The sequence below is a fragment of the Delphinapterus leucas genome, chromosome 16 (genome assembly GCF_059928025.1).
Source record: "Delphinapterus leucas isolate spDelLeu-1000000601 "Yukka" chromosome 16, BTC_Dleu_Yukka2, whole genome shotgun sequence".
NCBI lineage: Eukaryota > Metazoa > Chordata > Mammalia > Artiodactyla > Monodontidae > Delphinapterus > Delphinapterus leucas.
Genome location: NC_143144.1, coordinates 59098669 through 59117350, shown reverse-complemented (window position 1 = coordinate 59117350; position 18682 = coordinate 59098669). Strand labels below are relative to the sequence as shown.

General features: G+C 41.5%; 2 protein-coding genes across 2 annotated transcripts in view; one reads left to right on the top strand and one right to left on the bottom strand.

Annotated features, from left to right (window-relative positions):
• LOC111172397 (cytochrome P450 2C23-like) overlaps positions 1-8426 on the top strand; it is a 39947-nt gene extending 31521 nt beyond the window's left edge. The window contains exon 9 of the mRNA XM_022569061.2: positions 420-8426. Coding sequence (XP_022424769.1) covers positions 420-631 — 212 coding nt within the window. The 3' untranslated portion in view covers positions 632-8426. The remainder of the gene's footprint in view (positions 1-419) is intronic.
• Positions 8427-14601: 6175 nt separating this feature from the next.
• Positions 14602-17479, bottom strand: LOC111172665 (MSL complex subunit 3-like). Its single transcript, XM_089898027.1, is given in 3 exon segments — positions 14602-15828; positions 16052-16799; positions 16802-17479. Coding segments are annotated over 3 exon segments (1620 nt in total). The 5' UTR covers positions 16890-17479; the 3' UTR covers positions 14602-15044.
• Between the last annotated feature and the right edge of the window lie 1203 nt (positions 17480-18682).

The window sequence follows — 18682 nt, the reverse complement described above, 5'->3', positions numbered from 1 at the left end:
ATATAAGACAGTATTAAATAATCTTCTGTACAAACATGTTTAGGTTGTGTTGCATGATAGATGCACAAGGATTTATTTAATTAATCCAGTATAGGTGGATGTCTAGTTTTCAACTAACTCATCAGTGTCATAAATAACAATGCAAGTGACACCCGCATAGGTGAACCTCTAATTCCTACAGATAAATCCCCAGAAGGAGAATTACTGAATTAAGAGTGAAAATTTCTTCAGAGAGTTTTGATATGTATTGACAAATATCCGTCTAGAAGAACTGTACCAGTTCATTGTCCTCCAGCAGTTTCTTAGCCATCCCTTTTCTGATCAGTGTTTTCATTGGCTGTTAGGAGTGTGTAGTATTTGAATACGAGCTATTGTATTTGAATTTGGAACAAGCTAATGGAACTGTCTCCTCCTTCCAGGAAAACGGGCATGTGTTGGAGAGGGCCTGGCCCGCGTGGAGTTGTTCCTGTTTCTCACCACCATTCTGCAAAACTTTGTCCTGAAGCCCCTGGGGGAGCCAAAGGACATAGAGACCAAACCCATTGTTACCGGGTTTATCAACATCCCACAACCCTACAAGCTGTGCTTTATCCCTAGACAAAAGAAGAACTTTTCTCTTTTAACAATTTAAATCAAAGTAATTGCTTTTTCCTCTCATTCCTTCTCCCATCCCATAGTCTCTTTTCATTTTAAATACTGCTAGGACAGAAACACTACTCACTAAAAGCTTGATGGACATTTGTTTAAACCTACAAATCCCTTGCCAAAAAGGATCTGGGTCCTGAAAACTCCAAGGGTAAAGCAATATACTTATATCCTATAGAGTACTTTATAAACCATGATCCAGCCAAACCAGGCCCAGGCCCACAGAAGGCCTTTACTGAGACAATTGGCATATAGTGGAGCCTTCACTCTTTCTGTGGCTTTGGAGATATGCTGATTTTCTATAGTTTTTCAAAATAGAGAAATTAATATAATGGCCTATGTGTATTTTTTCCTATTTCCAATGGAAAGCACTTACATGATTTCTGCCACATTCACAAAATAAATCCTTTTTTTCCACAGTAGATTTTCTTTGAATGTTTGACTTTATATCAAGTCTCAAAAATCCCTTTCCTTGAGCTATGGGCACTCTATAATGAGAATATCATAAACAGATGAAATGATAATCCCCACCACAAATCTCTCCCTGCCCCACCCCATCTATTTGCAGCCATTGATTTACATGGGGGCCCAAGGAGCCCCCTTGGATAAGAATTCAAACCATGTTCATAGGTAGGATTCAGACATGCATAGTTACATCTTCTTCAGAAAGTGATGAGGGGCAGGGCTGGGGGTTGGAGAGCAAGTGGGCAGATTGCAAGGAAAGACTGAGTATTGCTAAGAGAACAGTGACCCAGAAGAGGATGGCTAGAACAGCTGCCCAGTGGTGGCCCAGTGGAGTGCTATGAGGAGCAGCTGCCACAAAAGGATGGCTCAAATGCCAGCAGGCAGCCCAGGCTCCAGGACATTGGGAGGGAAAGAAGCTTTAAAAGCAGAGCTTGGGACTTCCCAGGCAGTACAGTGGTTAAGACTCTGTGCTCCCTATGTAGGGGGCACAGGGTTTGATCCCTGGTCAGGGAACTAAGATCCTATATGCCACACGGCATGCCCCCCCCCCAAAAAAAGTAAAAGAAAATAATACTTAAAAAATAAAAGCAGAGCTGAGTTTCTGGGTGTATACTCAAAAGAACTGATTTTTTTAAAGTTCTCTCCAACAGATATTTGTACACCCATGTTCCTAGCAGCATTATTCACAATAGCCAAAAATGTGGAAACACCCAAATGTCCATTAGTGGATGAATGGATAAACAAAGAGTGATTATATACATACAATAGAATATTATTCAGCCTTAAAAAAGAAGGATTTATAGTCTAACACATGTTACAAATGGATGAACCTTGAAGACATTATGCCAAGTGAAATAAGCCAGTCACAAAAGGACAAATATTGTATGATTCCATTTATATGAGGTACTTGGAGTAGTCAAACTCATAGAGACAAAGTAGAATGGTGCTTGCAGGGGGAGGGGGGAGAATGGGGAGTTATTGTTTAATGGGTATGGAGTTTCAATTTGGGAAGATGAAGTTCTGGAGATAGACGTCGGTGATGATTGCATAACAATGTGAATGTACTTAATGCCACTAAACTGTACACTTAAAAATGGGTAAAATGGGGCTTCCCTGGTGGCGCAGTGGTTGAGAGTCCGCCTGCCGATGCAGGGGACACGGGTTCGTGCCACGGTCCGGGAGGATCCCACATGCCGCGGAGCGGCTGGGCCCGTGAGCCATGGCCTCTGAGCCTGCGCGTCCAGAGCCTGTGCTCTGCAACAGGAGAGGCCACAACAGTGAGAGGCCCGCGTACCGCAAAAAAAAAAAAAAAAAAAAAAAAAAAATGGGTAAAATGGTAAGTTTTACATCGTGTATACTTTACCACACAAAAAAAGTAGAGCTGAGGTCCTTGAGGTGGGGATTTTGAAGCTGTAAATTTTGGATCTAAATGTTAATGTGATTTGCTAACATGTGAGCACCTCTGTTTTCTTCCCACCCTCACACTCCTTTCTAGCTAACAAGAGTTTTGTCTTTTGTCACTCAGAGTCTCCTCCTTCCATGAATTCTGAGAAGTTTTGAATTAGCCAGCTAGGTTCCCTAACTTGGGATGCAGAACTAGTAGAATGAAGAGAGACCAGACAGAAGAGGAAACTAGTTTGGGAGGTGAGGTTTAATTCCATAATAAAATAAAATGATAATGGGACTTCCCTGGTGGTCCAGTGGTTAAGAATCTGCCTGCCTATAGGACATTCCATCAAAAAACAGCAGATTACACTTTCTTCTCAAGTGCACATGGAGCATTCTCCAGGATAGAGCACATCTTGGGTCACAAATCAAGCCTTGGAAAATTTAAGAAAAATGAAATCATATCAAGCATCTTTTCTGACAACGCTATGAGATTAGAAATCAATTAGAAGAAAAAAAACATAAAAAACACAAACACATGGAGGCTAAACAATACGTTACTAATAACCAAGAGGTCACTGAAGAAATCAAAGAGGAAATCAAAAAATACCTAGAGACAAATGACAACAAACCATGACAATCCAAAACCTACGGGATGCAGCAAAAGCAGTTCTAGGAGGGAAGGTTAGAGCAATACAATCCTACCTCAAGAAGCAAGAAAAATCTCAAATAAACAATCTAACCTTACACCTAAAGGAACTACAGAAACAAGAACAAACAAAACCCAAAGTTAGTAGAAGGAAAGAAATCATAACGATCAGAGCAGAAATAAATGAAATAGAAACAAAGAAAACAATAGCAAAGATCAATAAAACTAAAAGCTGGTTGTCTGAGAAGATAAACAAAATTGATAAGCCCTTAGCTAGACTCATCAAGAAAAAGAGGGAGAGGACTCAAATCAATAAAATTAGAAATGAAAAAGAAGTGACAATGGACACCACAGAAATACAAAACATCATAAGAGACTACTACAAGCAACTCTATGCCAATAAAATAAGCAACCTGGAAGAAAGGGACAAATTCTTAGAAAGGTATAACCTTCCAAGACTGAACCAGGAAGAAATAGAAAATATGAACAGACCAATCACAAGTAATGAAATTGAATCTGTGATTAAAAATCTTCCAACAAACAAAAGTGCAGGACCAGATGGCTTCACAGGTGAATTCTATCAAACATTTAGGGAAGAGCTAACACCCATCCTTCTCAAACTCTTCCAAAAAATTGCAGAGGAAGGAACACTCCCAAACTCATTCTATGAGGCCCCCATCACCCTGATACCAACACAAGACAAATATACTCTAAAAAAAGAAAATTACAGACCAATATCACTGATGAATATAGATGCAAAAATCCTCAACAAAATGCTAGCAAACAGAATCCAACAACACATTAAAAGGATCATACACCATAATCAAGTGGGATTTATCCCAGGGATGCAAGGATTCTTCAATGTATGCAAATCAATCAATGTGATACACCATATTAACAAATTGAAGAATAAAAACCATATGATCATCTCAATAGATGCAGAAAAGGCTTTTGACAAAATTCAACACCAATTTATGATAAAAACTCTCCAGAAAGTAGGCATGGAGGGAACCTACCTCAGCATAATAAAGGCCTCATACGACAAACCCACAGCAAACATCATTCTCAATGGTGAAAAACTGAAAGCATTTCCTCTAAGATCAGGAACAAGACAAGGATGTCCACTCTCACCACTATTATTCAACATAGTTTTGGAAGTCCTAGCCATGGCAATCAGAGAAGAAAAAGGAATCCAAATAGGAAAAGAAGAAGTAAAACTCACTGTTTGCAGATGACATGATACTATACATAAAGAATCCTAAAGATGCCACCAGAAAACTACTAGAGCTAATCAGTGAATCTGGTAAAGTTGCAGGATACAAAATTAATGCACAGAAATCTCTTGCATTCCTATACACTAATGGTGAAAAATCTGAAAGAGAAATTAAGGAAACACTCCCATTTACCACTGCAACAAAAAGAATAAAATACCTAGGAGTAAACCTACCTAAGGAGGTAAAAGACCTGTACTCAGAAAACTGTAAGACACTGATGAAAGAAATCAAAGATGACACAAACAGATGGAGAGATATACCATGTTCTTGGATTGGAAGAATCAATATTGTGAAAATGACTATACTACCCAAAGCAATCTACAGAATCAATGCAATCCCTATCAAATTACCAATGGCATTTTTTACAGAACTAGAACAAAAAATCCTAAAATTTGTATGGAGACACAAAAGACCCCGAATAGCCAAAGCAGTCTCAAGGGGATAAAAAGGAGCTGGAGGAATCAGACTCCCTGAGTCTGACTGTACTACAAAGCTACAGTAATCAAGACAGTATGGTACTGGCACAAAACCAGAAATATAGATCAATGGAACAGGATAGAAAGCTCAGAGATAAACCCACGCACCTATGGTCAACTAATCTATGACAAAGGAGGCAAGGATATACAATGAAGAAAAGAGAGTCTCTTCAATAAGTGGTGCTGGGAAAACTGGACAGCTACATGTAAAAGAATGAAATTAGAACACTCCCTAACACCATACACAAAAATAGACTCAAAATGGATTAGAGACCTAAATGTAAGACCGGACACTATAAAACTCTTAGAGGAAAACATAGGAAGAACGCTCCTTGACATAAATCACAGCAAGATCTTTTTTGATCCACCTCCTAGAGTAATGGAAATAAAAACAAAAATAAACAAATGGGACCTAATGAAACTTCAAAGCTTTTGCAAAGCAAAGGAAACTACAAACAAGACAAAACGACAACCCTCAGAATGGGAGAAAATATTTGCAAACAAATCAACGGACAAAGGATTAATCTCCAAAATATATAAACAGCTCATGCAGCTCAATATTAAAAAAAAAAAAACCGAATCAAAAAATGGGCAGAAGACCTAAATAAACATTTCCCCAAAGAGGACATACAGATGGCCAAGAAGCACATGAAAACCTGTTCAGCATCACCCCCCATTTCCCCCCTTGGTATCCATACGTTTGTTCTCTGTGTCTGTGTCTCTATTTCTGCTTTGCAAATAAGATCATTTATACAATTTTTTGGTAATAGGTTTTAAAATCTGATTATATCTGACGTATTCTAGCTTTGTGACATTGGGCAGGTCCAGACATTCTCAGATCTTCATCTAAAAAATGGAATTAACACCACCTACCTTCCAGGTTAGGAGGGTGAGGATTAATGATAATGTATGTATTTTCCCTGGCAATTAGGAGGGGCTCATAAGTGATGGTTTTTATTATCAAGTCACTGAAAATTCTCCCACAGTCAATGCAAATTCAAGCTTTTAGCCATTCATTGCTTTTTTTCTACTCTGTTTCCTGTTTTAATGTGTGATATTCCATGCTCAGTTACAATTAAATCAATTAATATTGGTTATTATATTTCTCTGGTATAATAGTGATGTTGGATTTCTCTTATACTTCTTATTATAATGTTGTATTTCTCTGAATCTAAGATGCCATCTGTTTTAAGATACATTTCTGTTTCAGAAACATTAAAATGTGAAATCAAGAGCACCTTAGAATCAATGAAATATAGTTGCCCCCTGCTACATTTGGACCCATAGACTGTTACTGGTCCAGTTAACCTCACATGATGTCGTATCAGTAAACACACATTACATTAGTTTTTTCAAACTCAGAAAGAACCTCTTTACTCGCAGTAAGGATTACACAGGTACAGGCTATTGACAAATTAGGCAACACTGGTACACAGAACGGATTCAGAGTCCATGCCATGCACGTTTTCCATCAGCTAGAGGGCAATCTGAATCAACGTGTCACTAAACCAACAATTGCCCTGTTGGAAGCAGGGTTAGTGGGAGCATGTGGAAGAGCCTGGATTTCTGGAATTCCAGTGAGTCATTTCCTGCCCTGTTATAAGGTCAACAAAATGTGAATAGAGAGGAGATAGTTCATTTTTTGTTATTGCTCTTCAGAATTTGTTTAATCCCTGTTATATACCAAGTATAGGTTAAGGACTGGGAATCCAGAAAGAAGACATTGTCCCTGGTCTTACGGGCCTTATGCTTTAATCATGGAAGACAAACAAATAGACCAAAAGTGACAGCATAATGCTATGTTTGTAGAGAAGTACGCACAGAGTTTTCTAAGGAAACACAAGAAAGGTACCACAGAAGTCAGACCAGAGGTAAGAAATAGAAAAGTTTTATAGAAAATGATGCCTGCACTTGGTTTTGAAGCACAAATAGGAGTCAGCTAGCTTCCAAATGGAGGGAGAGGAGTTGTTTAAACACTCTTTTATGCTGGTGTGTTTTACCATGATTTTTTAAAATTGGAGGGGAAAAAATGCAGTCTTTTGAAAGACTGCTCATTGTTTGGCAAAACCAGCAGGAAGCAAGGGTGTTAGGGAAGAGAGATGAGAAAGTCAGTGATCGCCAGGTGCTGGAGGGCTTTGTTTCCGGGACAGATTTTTGGAATTAACCGAGGAGAATGGAAAACCAATAAAGGGTCTGAAGGGTAGAAGGGAGGGGCGAGCGGGAGGCGCGACGTGGTTGCGTTGAAGGAAGAGCACGAGGTGTGCAGCTGGCGTGGGTGAGTTCCAGGCAGCAGGGCCGGTCCAGGCAGGGGTGAAGGAGCGCAGAACCAAGCAGTGGCTGTGCAGGGGAGAAGCAGGAAGCGTGGTGAGGATGGCAGCAAAGAAGTGACAGGGCTTCGAGGGTGAGTAAACGCGGGAGGTGAATGAGAAGGGAGAATTTCGACCAGCTCCCATGTTTTCAACTTGGGCAACAGGTGGCGCCATATCCCAAGAAGAGCTGCTTTGGGGGCAAACAGGAGGCATTTAGATTTAACGGGTTGCACCTGAGGGCCCTGAGGAAGCGGCAAAGGGGGAAGGCATCCTAGTCAAGGCAATATGGGACATAAATGCAACTGACATGTGCACAGCACTCTACAGATTATACAAAACTTTTTTTGTTTTTGTTTTTTTTTTGCGGTACGCGGGCCTCTCACTGCTGTGGCCTCTCCCGTTGCGGAGCACAGGCTCCGGACGCTCAGGCTCAGCGGCCATGGCTCACGGGCCCAGCCGCTCCGCGGCATGTGGGATCTTCCCGGACCGGGGCACAAACCCGCGTCCCCTGCATCGGCAGGCGGACTCTCAACCACTGCGTCATGAGGGAAGCCCCAGATTATACAAAACTGTTATTGACAAGTGAGACGTGACTGGAGCAGATAATGTGTGTTGGGGGGCGAAGTTCTGAGGGAAGTTCATCTGGTCGGGAGGAGCAGCTGTTTATAGAGAGCCGTGAACATCCAATCCTGGAGGTCCCGCTAGATCCAAAAATAGAAGAAACCCCGGAAGGGTTGCATTTAGGGGCAAGCATATTCAAGAATATTTCTTCTGACAAACTCCAGTTAAAGATAGCAGGGAAGGGGCATTTTGAATTCACTTCCAAGTCCTGAAACCAACTGAAAGCAAAATAAAAGAGCAAAAAGTAAAAAAGAAACTTCCACCTTCTATTAACAAGGCAAAAGTTATAAAACAAAACTATGAAGAATGGCTGCCAAATGAAGAGAATTTTGACCTAAAATATATGAGAACACAGAGCCAACACATCCCTGCACAGATTCTGGGAAAGAGATCAGTTTACCTAAAATTAAGTGTCATGTTCCTGAGAAGTACATGCAGTGATCCTCTGCGGGTGGATGGACAAGGTACAAGGTCTGACAAAGGATGGGTCAGAGATGGTCAGTGTTCTGTAATATCTGTCCTCTCTTTTTACTGTAAGAGAACCTCTGATTTTTAAAAATTGAAGTAGAGTTAATTTACAATGTTGTGTTAGTTTCTGGTGTTCAGCAAAGTGATTCAGTTATATATATATATATATATATATATATATATATATATATAAAATATATTCTTTTTCAGATTCTTTTCCATTATAGGTTATTACAACATGTTCAATATAGTTCCCTGTGCTATATATACCAGGACCTCTGGTTTTTTAGCCGAGCACATGGCTGGCTGGCTGGGATAAAGACTGCATCTGTTAGCTTCCCTGCATGTGGGCATGACCATGTGACTGCTTTCTAGCCTATGAGATGTAAGTGGGAGTCATGTGTAAAACTGTGGAAAGTTTGCTTTTGTTTTTATTTTTTTAAGCAACTTTATTGAGATATAATGCACACACCCTATGTAAATGGAATCATACAATATGTGGGTTTTTTGTGACTGGTTTCTCTCATTTAGCATAATGTTTTCAAAGTTCATCCATGTCTCAGCATGGATCAGTACTTCATTTCATTTTATTGCTGAATATGTATCTGGCACATTTCATTTATCCATTCTTACCAGCAGGGTATGAGGGTGGGAAGTTTGCTTTTGAAGGAAGAAGGTGTGCTCCTTCCTGGTGGCTGGATTGTGAATGTGACAATGGGGCTGGAACATCTGTCTGGACAATAAGTTAAGTGTGTGTTGAGATAGGTAGAGCAACAAGCTAGAAGGAGCCTGGGCCATTTGATGAGCACAACACTGGTCTTGAACCTATTGCTTCCAAGCTCCATTTATGTAAGAAAGAGGTCAAGCTCCAATCATTTGTCATTTTCTATCTAGTCCTGAAGCATATAGGGTGTTGCGGGCAGGGAACACTGATGAAAATCAGAGAATATAGAGAAAGCCATTCAGGAAGGCAGAATAGCAGGGAGGTTGCAAAAGGAAGAGTTCAGGAAGAAAAATAAAAGAAAAAAAGAAGAGCATTACAAAGAGCTCAGCACAGCCTTGGAGCATCAGGAGCACATGGCTTTTCATAAGAGATACTGACAGCTTTGATTTTGTGGCGGGTTTTGATGAGTAAATGAAACTTACTGCAAAGGGCAGATAAATGCACTTTGAAAAGGTATCAACCCAATAATCTTGAAAATATAAATTTCATTTAAGTTTAAATTGTTTCTGTTACACTCTTTTTCCTTCTCTACAAATGTTGTTGAAAAAACATAGCAGCAGGACTTCCCTGGTGGCGCAGTGGTTGAGAGTCCGCCTGCTGATGCAGGGGACAAGGGTTCGTGCCCCGGTCCGGGAAGATCCCACATGCCGCAAAGCGGCTGGGCCCGTGAGCCATGGCCGCTGAGCCTGCGCGTCCGGAGCCTGTGCTCCGCAACGAGAGAGGCCACAACAGTGAGAGGCCCGTGTACTACAAAAAAAAAAAAAAAAAAAAAGAACTGGAAGCCAGATTAGAGGCAGTTTTTGTGATGTAACCAGGCCCACGTGGTGGAGGCATTCGGTGTTATGGAAAGCACCAAGCTTTGGAGTCAGAAAGCTAATTTAATCTCCAGATTTTCTAACTATACGTTATATGAGCTGGGAAAATCATTTAAATTTTAGGGATCTTCATATATGTAAGTGGAATATAATGGTCTCAAGAAAGATTGAGGTGAAGTTCAAATGGGATTATGTGGGTAAAAGCATTTAATCATTCAATCATTCACTGATCCACAAGTATTTAGTGGAACTTACTACATGCCAGGCCCCAGTCTAATTGCTAGAGACACATCAGAAAATAAAAGAGATCAATTCTCTGCCCACAAGGTGCTTATATCCTTATAGGGAGAGAAGACAATAAACAGACAAATATACAATATGTCAGATGGTAAAAAGTGCTTTGAGGAAATATTAAATAGGGGAGGGTGAAAAGGGAGTGCTGGGGACACGGTTGGTTTCTCCTCATCCAATTGACCCATCACCGATTGGTGTCACTTGTGGACACAGTTTGTATCTGTAAGGCTCTGTCTGGCTCCAGGGGCTGGAGGGGGGATTAGTGGCCTTAGGAATGGGTACCTATTAGAAATCCTCATGGAGGTATGAGGTACGTAGCTGGAAGTACAGTTTTGGAGTTCAGAGAAGTAGAAGCAAGAAATATAAATTTGAGGGTCATCACCTTATAGTGGGATTTGTCGATGAGGCCATCTGGAGTTAAGTGCTGATAAAGAGAAGAAATTCAAGAACAGACCCCAGCAGACTCCTACAGGGTCAGCGTTATAAGGAGGGATCAATAAGCTTCACCCCTCTTAAAACTCTCACCAAACACACACTCCTCTCCCGTTTTTAACCTGGTTAACATCTATTCATTCAGATCTCAGATCTCAGTTCATACATTACTTCCTTCATTTAAAAATGTATCCAGCACAGGGCTTCCCTGGTGGCGCAGTGGTTGAGAGTCTGCCTGCCGATGCAGGGGACACGGGTTTGTGCCCTAGTCTGGGAAGATCCCACATGCCGCGGAGCAGCTGGGCCCGTGAGCCATGGCCGCTGAGCCTGCGTGTCCAGAGCCTGTGCTCTGCAACGGAAGAGGCCACGACAGTGAGAGGCCCGTGTACCGCAAAAAAAAAAAAAATATGTATCCAGCACATTGTACTGGGATTTAGTGGTGAACAGTAAGTAAGATAAGTTAGTCTTGGTCTTCACTGAGTTTATCTTCTGCTGGAAGAGAAAGCTAGTAGACAATAAAGAAGTAAATAAATAAATAAGGGCAAACTAAGTCAAATATTCTGATTGAAATAAACAGGAGATAAGACTGAGCATAGGAGGAGATATGGGGATATATGTATATGTATAGCTGATTCACTTTGTTATAAAGCAGAAACTAACACACCACTGTAAAGCAATTATACTCCAATAAAGATGTTAAAAAATAAAAAAAAAAAAAGACTGAGCATAACCAGGGGAGGCCTCTTTAGATGAGATATCAGGGGAAGGCCTCCATGTGTAGTTCACCATTGTGCTAATATCAGAAGTATCAGATGAGCTGAGAGAAGAATATTCCAGGCAAAGAATTGGAGGATCTGTCCCGAGGACTGACTTGCCTTACTCTCCACGCTCAGCCAGGTTCCTTTTGCCCTACACTCTCCTAACCCTTAAAACCCAAGTAGCTCTCAGAGTTCTTCCTGACTTGAATTGAGCTGGACTCTTGATTCATTTATAGGTCCAGTCAACTAATAATTTATTAAGCAGGCTTAAATTACATTGAGACTGTACTGCAGAATCTCAGAGTTACTGCTGGAGGATAGAAAGAAATTTTAAAACTAAGATTACTGAAGGTGTGGGTTGGGACGTTTGATTCATTTGCCTAAACAAGGCTCTGCAGGGCTGGCTTCCCAAGATTTGAGTCAAGACCCTTGGAGGATGTCAGACAAGTGAGCTTTCTGCTCCAGCTTTCCCTGACTTCCAAGAGCCCCAGCTCTGTCCAAGACTTAAGGTATTAGGGGGTGTATTCATTTCCTATTGTAGGTAAAAAATTACCACAAATGTAGTGGCTTAAAACAACCCCGATTTGTTATCTTACAGTTCTGGAGATCAGAAGTCTGAAATGGGTCTCACTGGACTAAAAGCAAGGGTTGACAGGGCTGCATTCTTTTCTGAAGGCTCCCGGGGAGAATGTGTTTCCTAGGCTTTTGTCGTTTTTAGAGACTGCTTGCATTCCTTGGCTCATGGCCCCTTCCTCCATCTTCAAAGCCAGCAACGGCCCACTGAGCCTTTCTCACGTCTCATCACTCTGACTCTGACCCTCCTGCCTTCCTCTTTCTCTTATAAGGACACTTGTGATTACACTGGGCCCACCTGGTTAATCCCTCCATCTCAAGACTAGCTCATTAGCAACCTTAATTCCATCCGCAAACTTCATTCTCTCTTGCCACGTAACATAACATATTCATGGGTTCCAGGGATTAGGTTGTGGACACCTTTGGGGGCCATTATTATACTTACCAGGAGGATACAGGACTCTCTGATCTGATTCAACTCCCACATATCCTCCAGCAAGCCCTCCCTGATCCCCCAAAGCTAGGTTAGGTAACCCTGCTCAATGGCCTATGTGGCTACATCACTCTTCCCCTAGTGCTGTGCTTGTTCGCTAGTCTGTATCTTTAGGATAGTAGCTGCTTTTCTCACTCTTGGTTATCTGTCTCTTCACTGCAATGTAAGCACCACATGGTCAAAGATCTTTGTTGGTTTTATTCTATATCAAAAATAAGGATACAAGTAAAGCCTTTAGATACATTCAATGTATATATTGAATGAATGAATTGTATCTCCATCGCCTAGCCGGGTCTCTAGCACAGAGTAGATAGATGCTTAATGCTGCTGCTACTATTAATACTGCTAATAATATTTATTAAGCCCTTACTATGTGCCAGGCACCATGCAAAAGGCCTTATGTATATTATCTTGTTTGAGTCGCACAACTCATGAGGAAGGAGCTGTTTTTTCTCCATCCTATACAGAGGGAAACTGAGGTTATAGAAGTTAATTATTTGGCCCAAGATCAAATGGCCTAAGAGGGAGTTGAACTTGTATATCTCTGCATATGCTAAGTGAAATAAGCCAGATAGAAAAAGACAAATACTGTATGATCTCCCTTATATGTAGAATCTAAAACAGCCATACTCGTAGAAACAGAGTAGAATGGTAGTTGTCTGGGGCTGGGGAGTAGAGGAAATGAGATGTTGGGCAAAGGGTACAAACTTCAAGCTGTAAGATGAATAAGTTCTGGGAATCTAATGTACAGCATGGTGACTATAGTTTACAGGACTTTATTATATACTTGAAAGTTGCTAAGAGAGTAGATTGTAAATGTTCTCATCTCACACACACACACACACACACACACAAGTACATGACATGATGGAAGTGTTAATTAACCCTAACGTGGTAATCATTTTGCAATGCATACATGTATTAAGTCATCACATTGTAAACCTTAAATGTACCAGTGTTATATGTAAATTACATCTCAGTGAAGCTATAAAAAATTTTTAAAAAATATTATATCCCCCTGACACTCAAGTTCCTTCTACTTCTGGTTGCTTTGAGAGACATTGTATGCCCTCTGGCTTCAGGGCATATGTTCTGGTACTCTATGTGAAATTCCAGGGAAGGAGTGTCAATCTCAGCCCTGATGAACAGAGGGCATTCCCTGTTTACAACAACCCGAAGTTCATACAAGCAGGGAGGGTACATCCCCCTCCTAGAGAATGGGTGTCATCTGTTTAGCATGAGTGAGGTCACCATAAGAACTAAAGACACATTTACCAGAGAAATGGGAATTCTTTTGTAGAGGAACAGTTTGGGACTATCTAGGGACCACTAAGCCAAGCCTTCAATAATGACAGTAGATATTGTCCTGTTGACAAAAATTCAATTAATTATCAAGTTAAGAGGGGAAAAAGGGGGAATCTTATTCAAGCCAAACTGAAGATTGTAACCCGGGAAGCATATTCTTTTTTTTTTTGAATTTTTGAATTTTATTTTATTTATTTTTTATACAGCAGGTTCTTATTAGTTATCTATTTTATACATATTAGTGTATATATGTCAATTCCAATCTCCCAGTTCATCCCACCACCCACCCCTTCCCCCCTTGGTGTCCATACGTTTGTTTTCTACATCTGTGTCTCTATTTCTGCCATGCAAACTGGTTCATCTGTACCATTTTTCTATATTCCACATGTATGCGTTAATATACAATATTTGTTTTTCTCTTTCTGACTTACTTCACTCTGTATGACAATCTCTAGATCCATCCATGTCTACAAATGACCCAATTTTGTTCCTTTTTATGGCTGAGCAATATTCCATTGTATATATGTACCACATCTTCTTTATTCATTCATCTGTCGATGGGCATTTAGGTTGCTTCCATGACCTGGCTATCGTAAATAGTGCTGCAATGACAATTGGGGTGCATGTCTCTTTTTTTTTTTTTTTTGAAAACTCTCTCTTGGTTCTTTCCAACAAGATGGGCAATGATTTATTTGAGATCACCAAAAATAACATCTTACAGAAAGGGAACTGTAACATTACACAACCGAGTATAGCTATAAAATCTCAAACATTCAGGCAATGCTTTATTTAGATCACCAAAAATAAGGTTTTATAGAAAAGGAACTGTAACAAGCAAATGTATACCTGCAAATATTCTTTTGCCATCAATATCAACTCCCTCTAAAATACTCTGGGACTACTCTTCAGTTTCCAAGCAAAACTAATGTTTTGTTGCTTAGCCTAATCACAAGAATGAAAACGCCTTGCAAAACGATTTTGTTTAATGCTAACAAATAACTAAAAAAATGAGGTTATTGCTAACAAGTAACTCCTGTCTACTGAAACAGCCCAACCTACACACACTTTCGTGAACATTTCACTGTGAACACAGCTGCTCGTTTCCCGCCGTCACAGATGACATGTACCATGGCAAGGGTCACATGTTGGAGGCCGTTCAGGCACCTAGGAAGTAATCCATAACAGAAATAACTACGGGAGGTAAGCAGCTCAAACAAATGGGCCCGCCACAGCACCCCAATGGGGGTATCGCATTCGCTCTGCCTGTAAGGAAGGCCCACCAACTCCCTAGTTCTTTACTGGGGACCGAGAGCGCAAAGCTAGATAGAGAAACTGTTCTTCCAGAACCATCAAAACCTTAATAAATCACCCTGGGGTTCTTCGTGCTGTAGTGCACCTCACAGGCAGCAACATAGGCAGACTCTGCAAAAAAGTCATCATGGTATTCTGCTAAAAACCTCAGAAAGAGATCAAAGTGCTTCAGTAAAGCCTTCAGATTCTTCTTAGAAAAGGACATCTTTCCAAGGATTTCTGGAAGTTTCACGAACAATTGCAGCAAGTGTTGCGCCCCATAAATTTAAGAGGGTGGAGGTGGCTGGTCACCTGGGGGGTAACTGTCAGGTACAAGTTTCCAGGAGAGGACCTCATTTATTTCATTAGTTCTTCTGCCTTCAAAGCCAGCAAACACCACACTCCCTTCCTTGCTAGGGGTCAGAGGAACAGGTGAGGATGATCGGCTATGAACAGGCGTCTTCTTTTCCAGGTGCAGAAACAGCTTGGGCGTGCTGGCAGACGTGTCCTGCTGCCGGCACTTGGGCTGAGGCGAGCCGCTGCTCTCAGACAGCCTGTCGCAATTGGCAGAGTGGCGTGTGGACCTCCTCAGAGACTGCAAGGCTTCCGGCTCGGCTTTGCACCTTTTGGGGGCGGCTGGCTCGCCTGTAGTTGGCTGACTCTCTGTGGGCTGTGGCGTGGATGGATTCAACAAAGGTGGGCTTGGAGAGAGATCCTCCGGGTTCCGATTAGCGTTTGTGGTACTTCCCTTAATCGGAAGAAAAAATTTGGACGAAATCACCTTTTTATACTGAACTTGTTCATATGGAGAGAGCCAAACCAATGGGAGAGTGTAATCAAAAGTTATTCTTTGTTTTGTTTTTTTTTTGCGGTACGTGGGCCTCTCACTGTTGTGGCCTCTCCCGTTGTGGAGCACAGGCTCCAGACGCGCAGGCTCAGCGGCCATGGCTCACGGGCCCAGCTGCTCCACGGCATGTGGGATCTTCCCGGACTGGGGCACGAACCCGTGTCCCATGCACTGGCAGGCGGACTCTCAACCACTGCGCCACCAGGGAAGTCCCAAGGGTTATTCTTAATCCACCCACCATCTCCTTACAAAGGTCAACGTTCTTTTCTGCTGGGATATAATGCACACTCATGTTGGCGTGTGGCATAGCCTGATGGTGATGAGGCCTCTCATTGGCTGAAAAGGCTGTATTGATAGCAAAATGCTTCACGTACGATTCCAAAATAGTTATGATGTTGGTCTGGCATGAAAGTTTCACTAACCGTTTCCTCCTGTTGATACAGTAACAATCGTCCTCAGGCTTCTTCTTCAGAACTTCAGGGATTTCTACAGCTATTGTTCTTTCTTCCATTTCCTTTTTTGCGTGCAGCTCTGGTTCTTCCTTCACTTCAGTCTTTTCTTCAATATCACTTTCTTCACTTATTTCTTCATCCTTTTCTTCACTACTGTCATCAGAGGAACTGCTTATTAAGTTTTCAACATTTTCATCTTTTTCTTCAACAGGGAGGCTTTTTAAGACAGAGTCCACACCTGGCAACCTGCAGCGCTTCCTCTTTCTTCCTGTGCTTCTCAGGCGAGCTACAGCTTTTCTTGCCGGTTTACGCTGTAATCTCCAATTTTCATCAGTGTCACGAAGGACATGATCTTCAGCTGCCCATCTATCCCAGCTTCTGTTCCAACTATTCAAATGGATCAGATATTCTGGGATCTTTCTGCCTTTTTCGTCTTTACCAACAATAACATCAACAATCTTGGCATCGTCCAGCACTCGTGCCTTGGTGGGGTCAGGCTCGAAGCACAACACTTTCTCCCCGAGTGGAATTTAAATTTCACGCCCTCTCTGGCGCTTATTTGCTCATCGTGGCGGAGGGCGAGGCTCCGGGGTGGGCGGAGCATGCGCCACATGTGTCTTTTTGAATTATGGTTTTCTCAGGGTATATGCCCAGGAGTGGGATCGCTGGGTCGTATGGTAGTTCTATTTTTAGTTTTTTAAGGAACCTCCATACTTTTCTCCATAGTGGCTGTATATTGATATATATAATATATTATATATATTATATATACATTATATATTATATATATATATAATATATATATATATAACAGTGCAGGAGGGTTCCCTTTTCTCCACACCCTCTCCAGCATTTGTTGTTTGTAGATTTTCTGATGATGCCCATTCCGGGAAGCATTTTCTTAGAAAGCTCTGAGAACCGTTCCACCTGTTAGGAATCTAAGGCACAGTCACATACGTTTTCGAGACAAAGGATTGTACCTCAAAATGACATATTGATATTTTACATAAAGTTCACCAAGGATACATGGTCCACGTAAGCACGTGCAAAGCGAGCAGCAAGTCGCCACGACCCCCTACAGAGCTGGGAAAGAACACTATTCTTTTAAGAAGTTTCATTGCTAGGAAAAAAATTGATCTTTACTGTAGAGCAGGCCCATCTTTGAGGAGCTCTGGTTAATGTGTAATGTGGATGCACACTGCACGTGAGGGAGGGAGGGAGGAGGTCCAAACAAACACACAGAGAAAATTTTATGTTTAGTTTTTTCTTGTCCTGCCTTAAAATATAAATTTTATTTCATCAGTCCTAGATCAAGGGCTTAATGTGTAACAGCATTAGTGATGTCCTTTCAGCTTTCTCTCTTGATGCCTGCCCTCACCACCTGGGGTGTCAGGATCTCATCAGAAAATTCTGGGATTTTAGCAGTGGGTGCAAAATCCTGTGGTTTTTACTCTGTGGTACTGCTGATTTGGTACTGGTCTTGGGCCAACTCTCTAGACCATCTGTGGGCCAGACTGGCCTTGCTATAGTTTGTTCACCCAGTATAACCAAGAGTTGATAGCTGTCTTTACTGACAGGTGAGAAAAGCATAGGATTTCCTTGGAAAAGTTTGCTGAAGTGCAGGAGGATGCAAGAGGAAAGGTCAACAATGGGTCTATTCATTCATTCAACAAATGTGCCCCCATGCCAGGCTATGTGCTAGAGGCTGACGATCATCCTGGGGGGGCAGGAACAATGCATCAGCAGGGCTGCGCTCTATCCTAACACCTAACACCTAGCACAGTGGATAAGTGCATAACAGGCAAAGTCATAAGATTGGAGATACAAAGACTGATGGTAACAGCAATTGCAAGGGGACATGAGGAAGACCCAGGGTTTGGAGCTGAGTTAAGCTACCTGGGGAAAGAACATAAGCAAAAGCAGGAAAGCAGGTGATGAGGGCATACTCGGAAGACAGTAGGCACTGCAGAGGGGCTGCACTGGAGTGAGGTCACAATTGGACCTGGTAGGAGTGACTTGAAAACCAGGCAGAAGCATTTGGATTTTACACTCTAGTGCATGAAATTCCACTGAAACTTTGTTTAAAAAAAAAAAAAACTTTATTGGAGTATAATTTACATACCATAAAATTCATCCATTTTAAGTGTGCAATTCAGTGATTTCTAGTAAATTTACCAAGTTATGCAACCATCATCATCACCCAGTTTTAGAACATTCTCATCACTCCAGCAAGATCCCTCATGCCCATTTACAGTGAATCTCCTTTTCCACTCCCAGCCCTAGTAAGTCACTATTTTACTTTGTCTCTGTAAGTTTACTTTTGCAGGACATTTCATATAAATGGAATCATACAATAAGAGGGTTTTCTGTGTTGGCTCCTTTCAGTTAGCATGGTGTTTTTGAAGT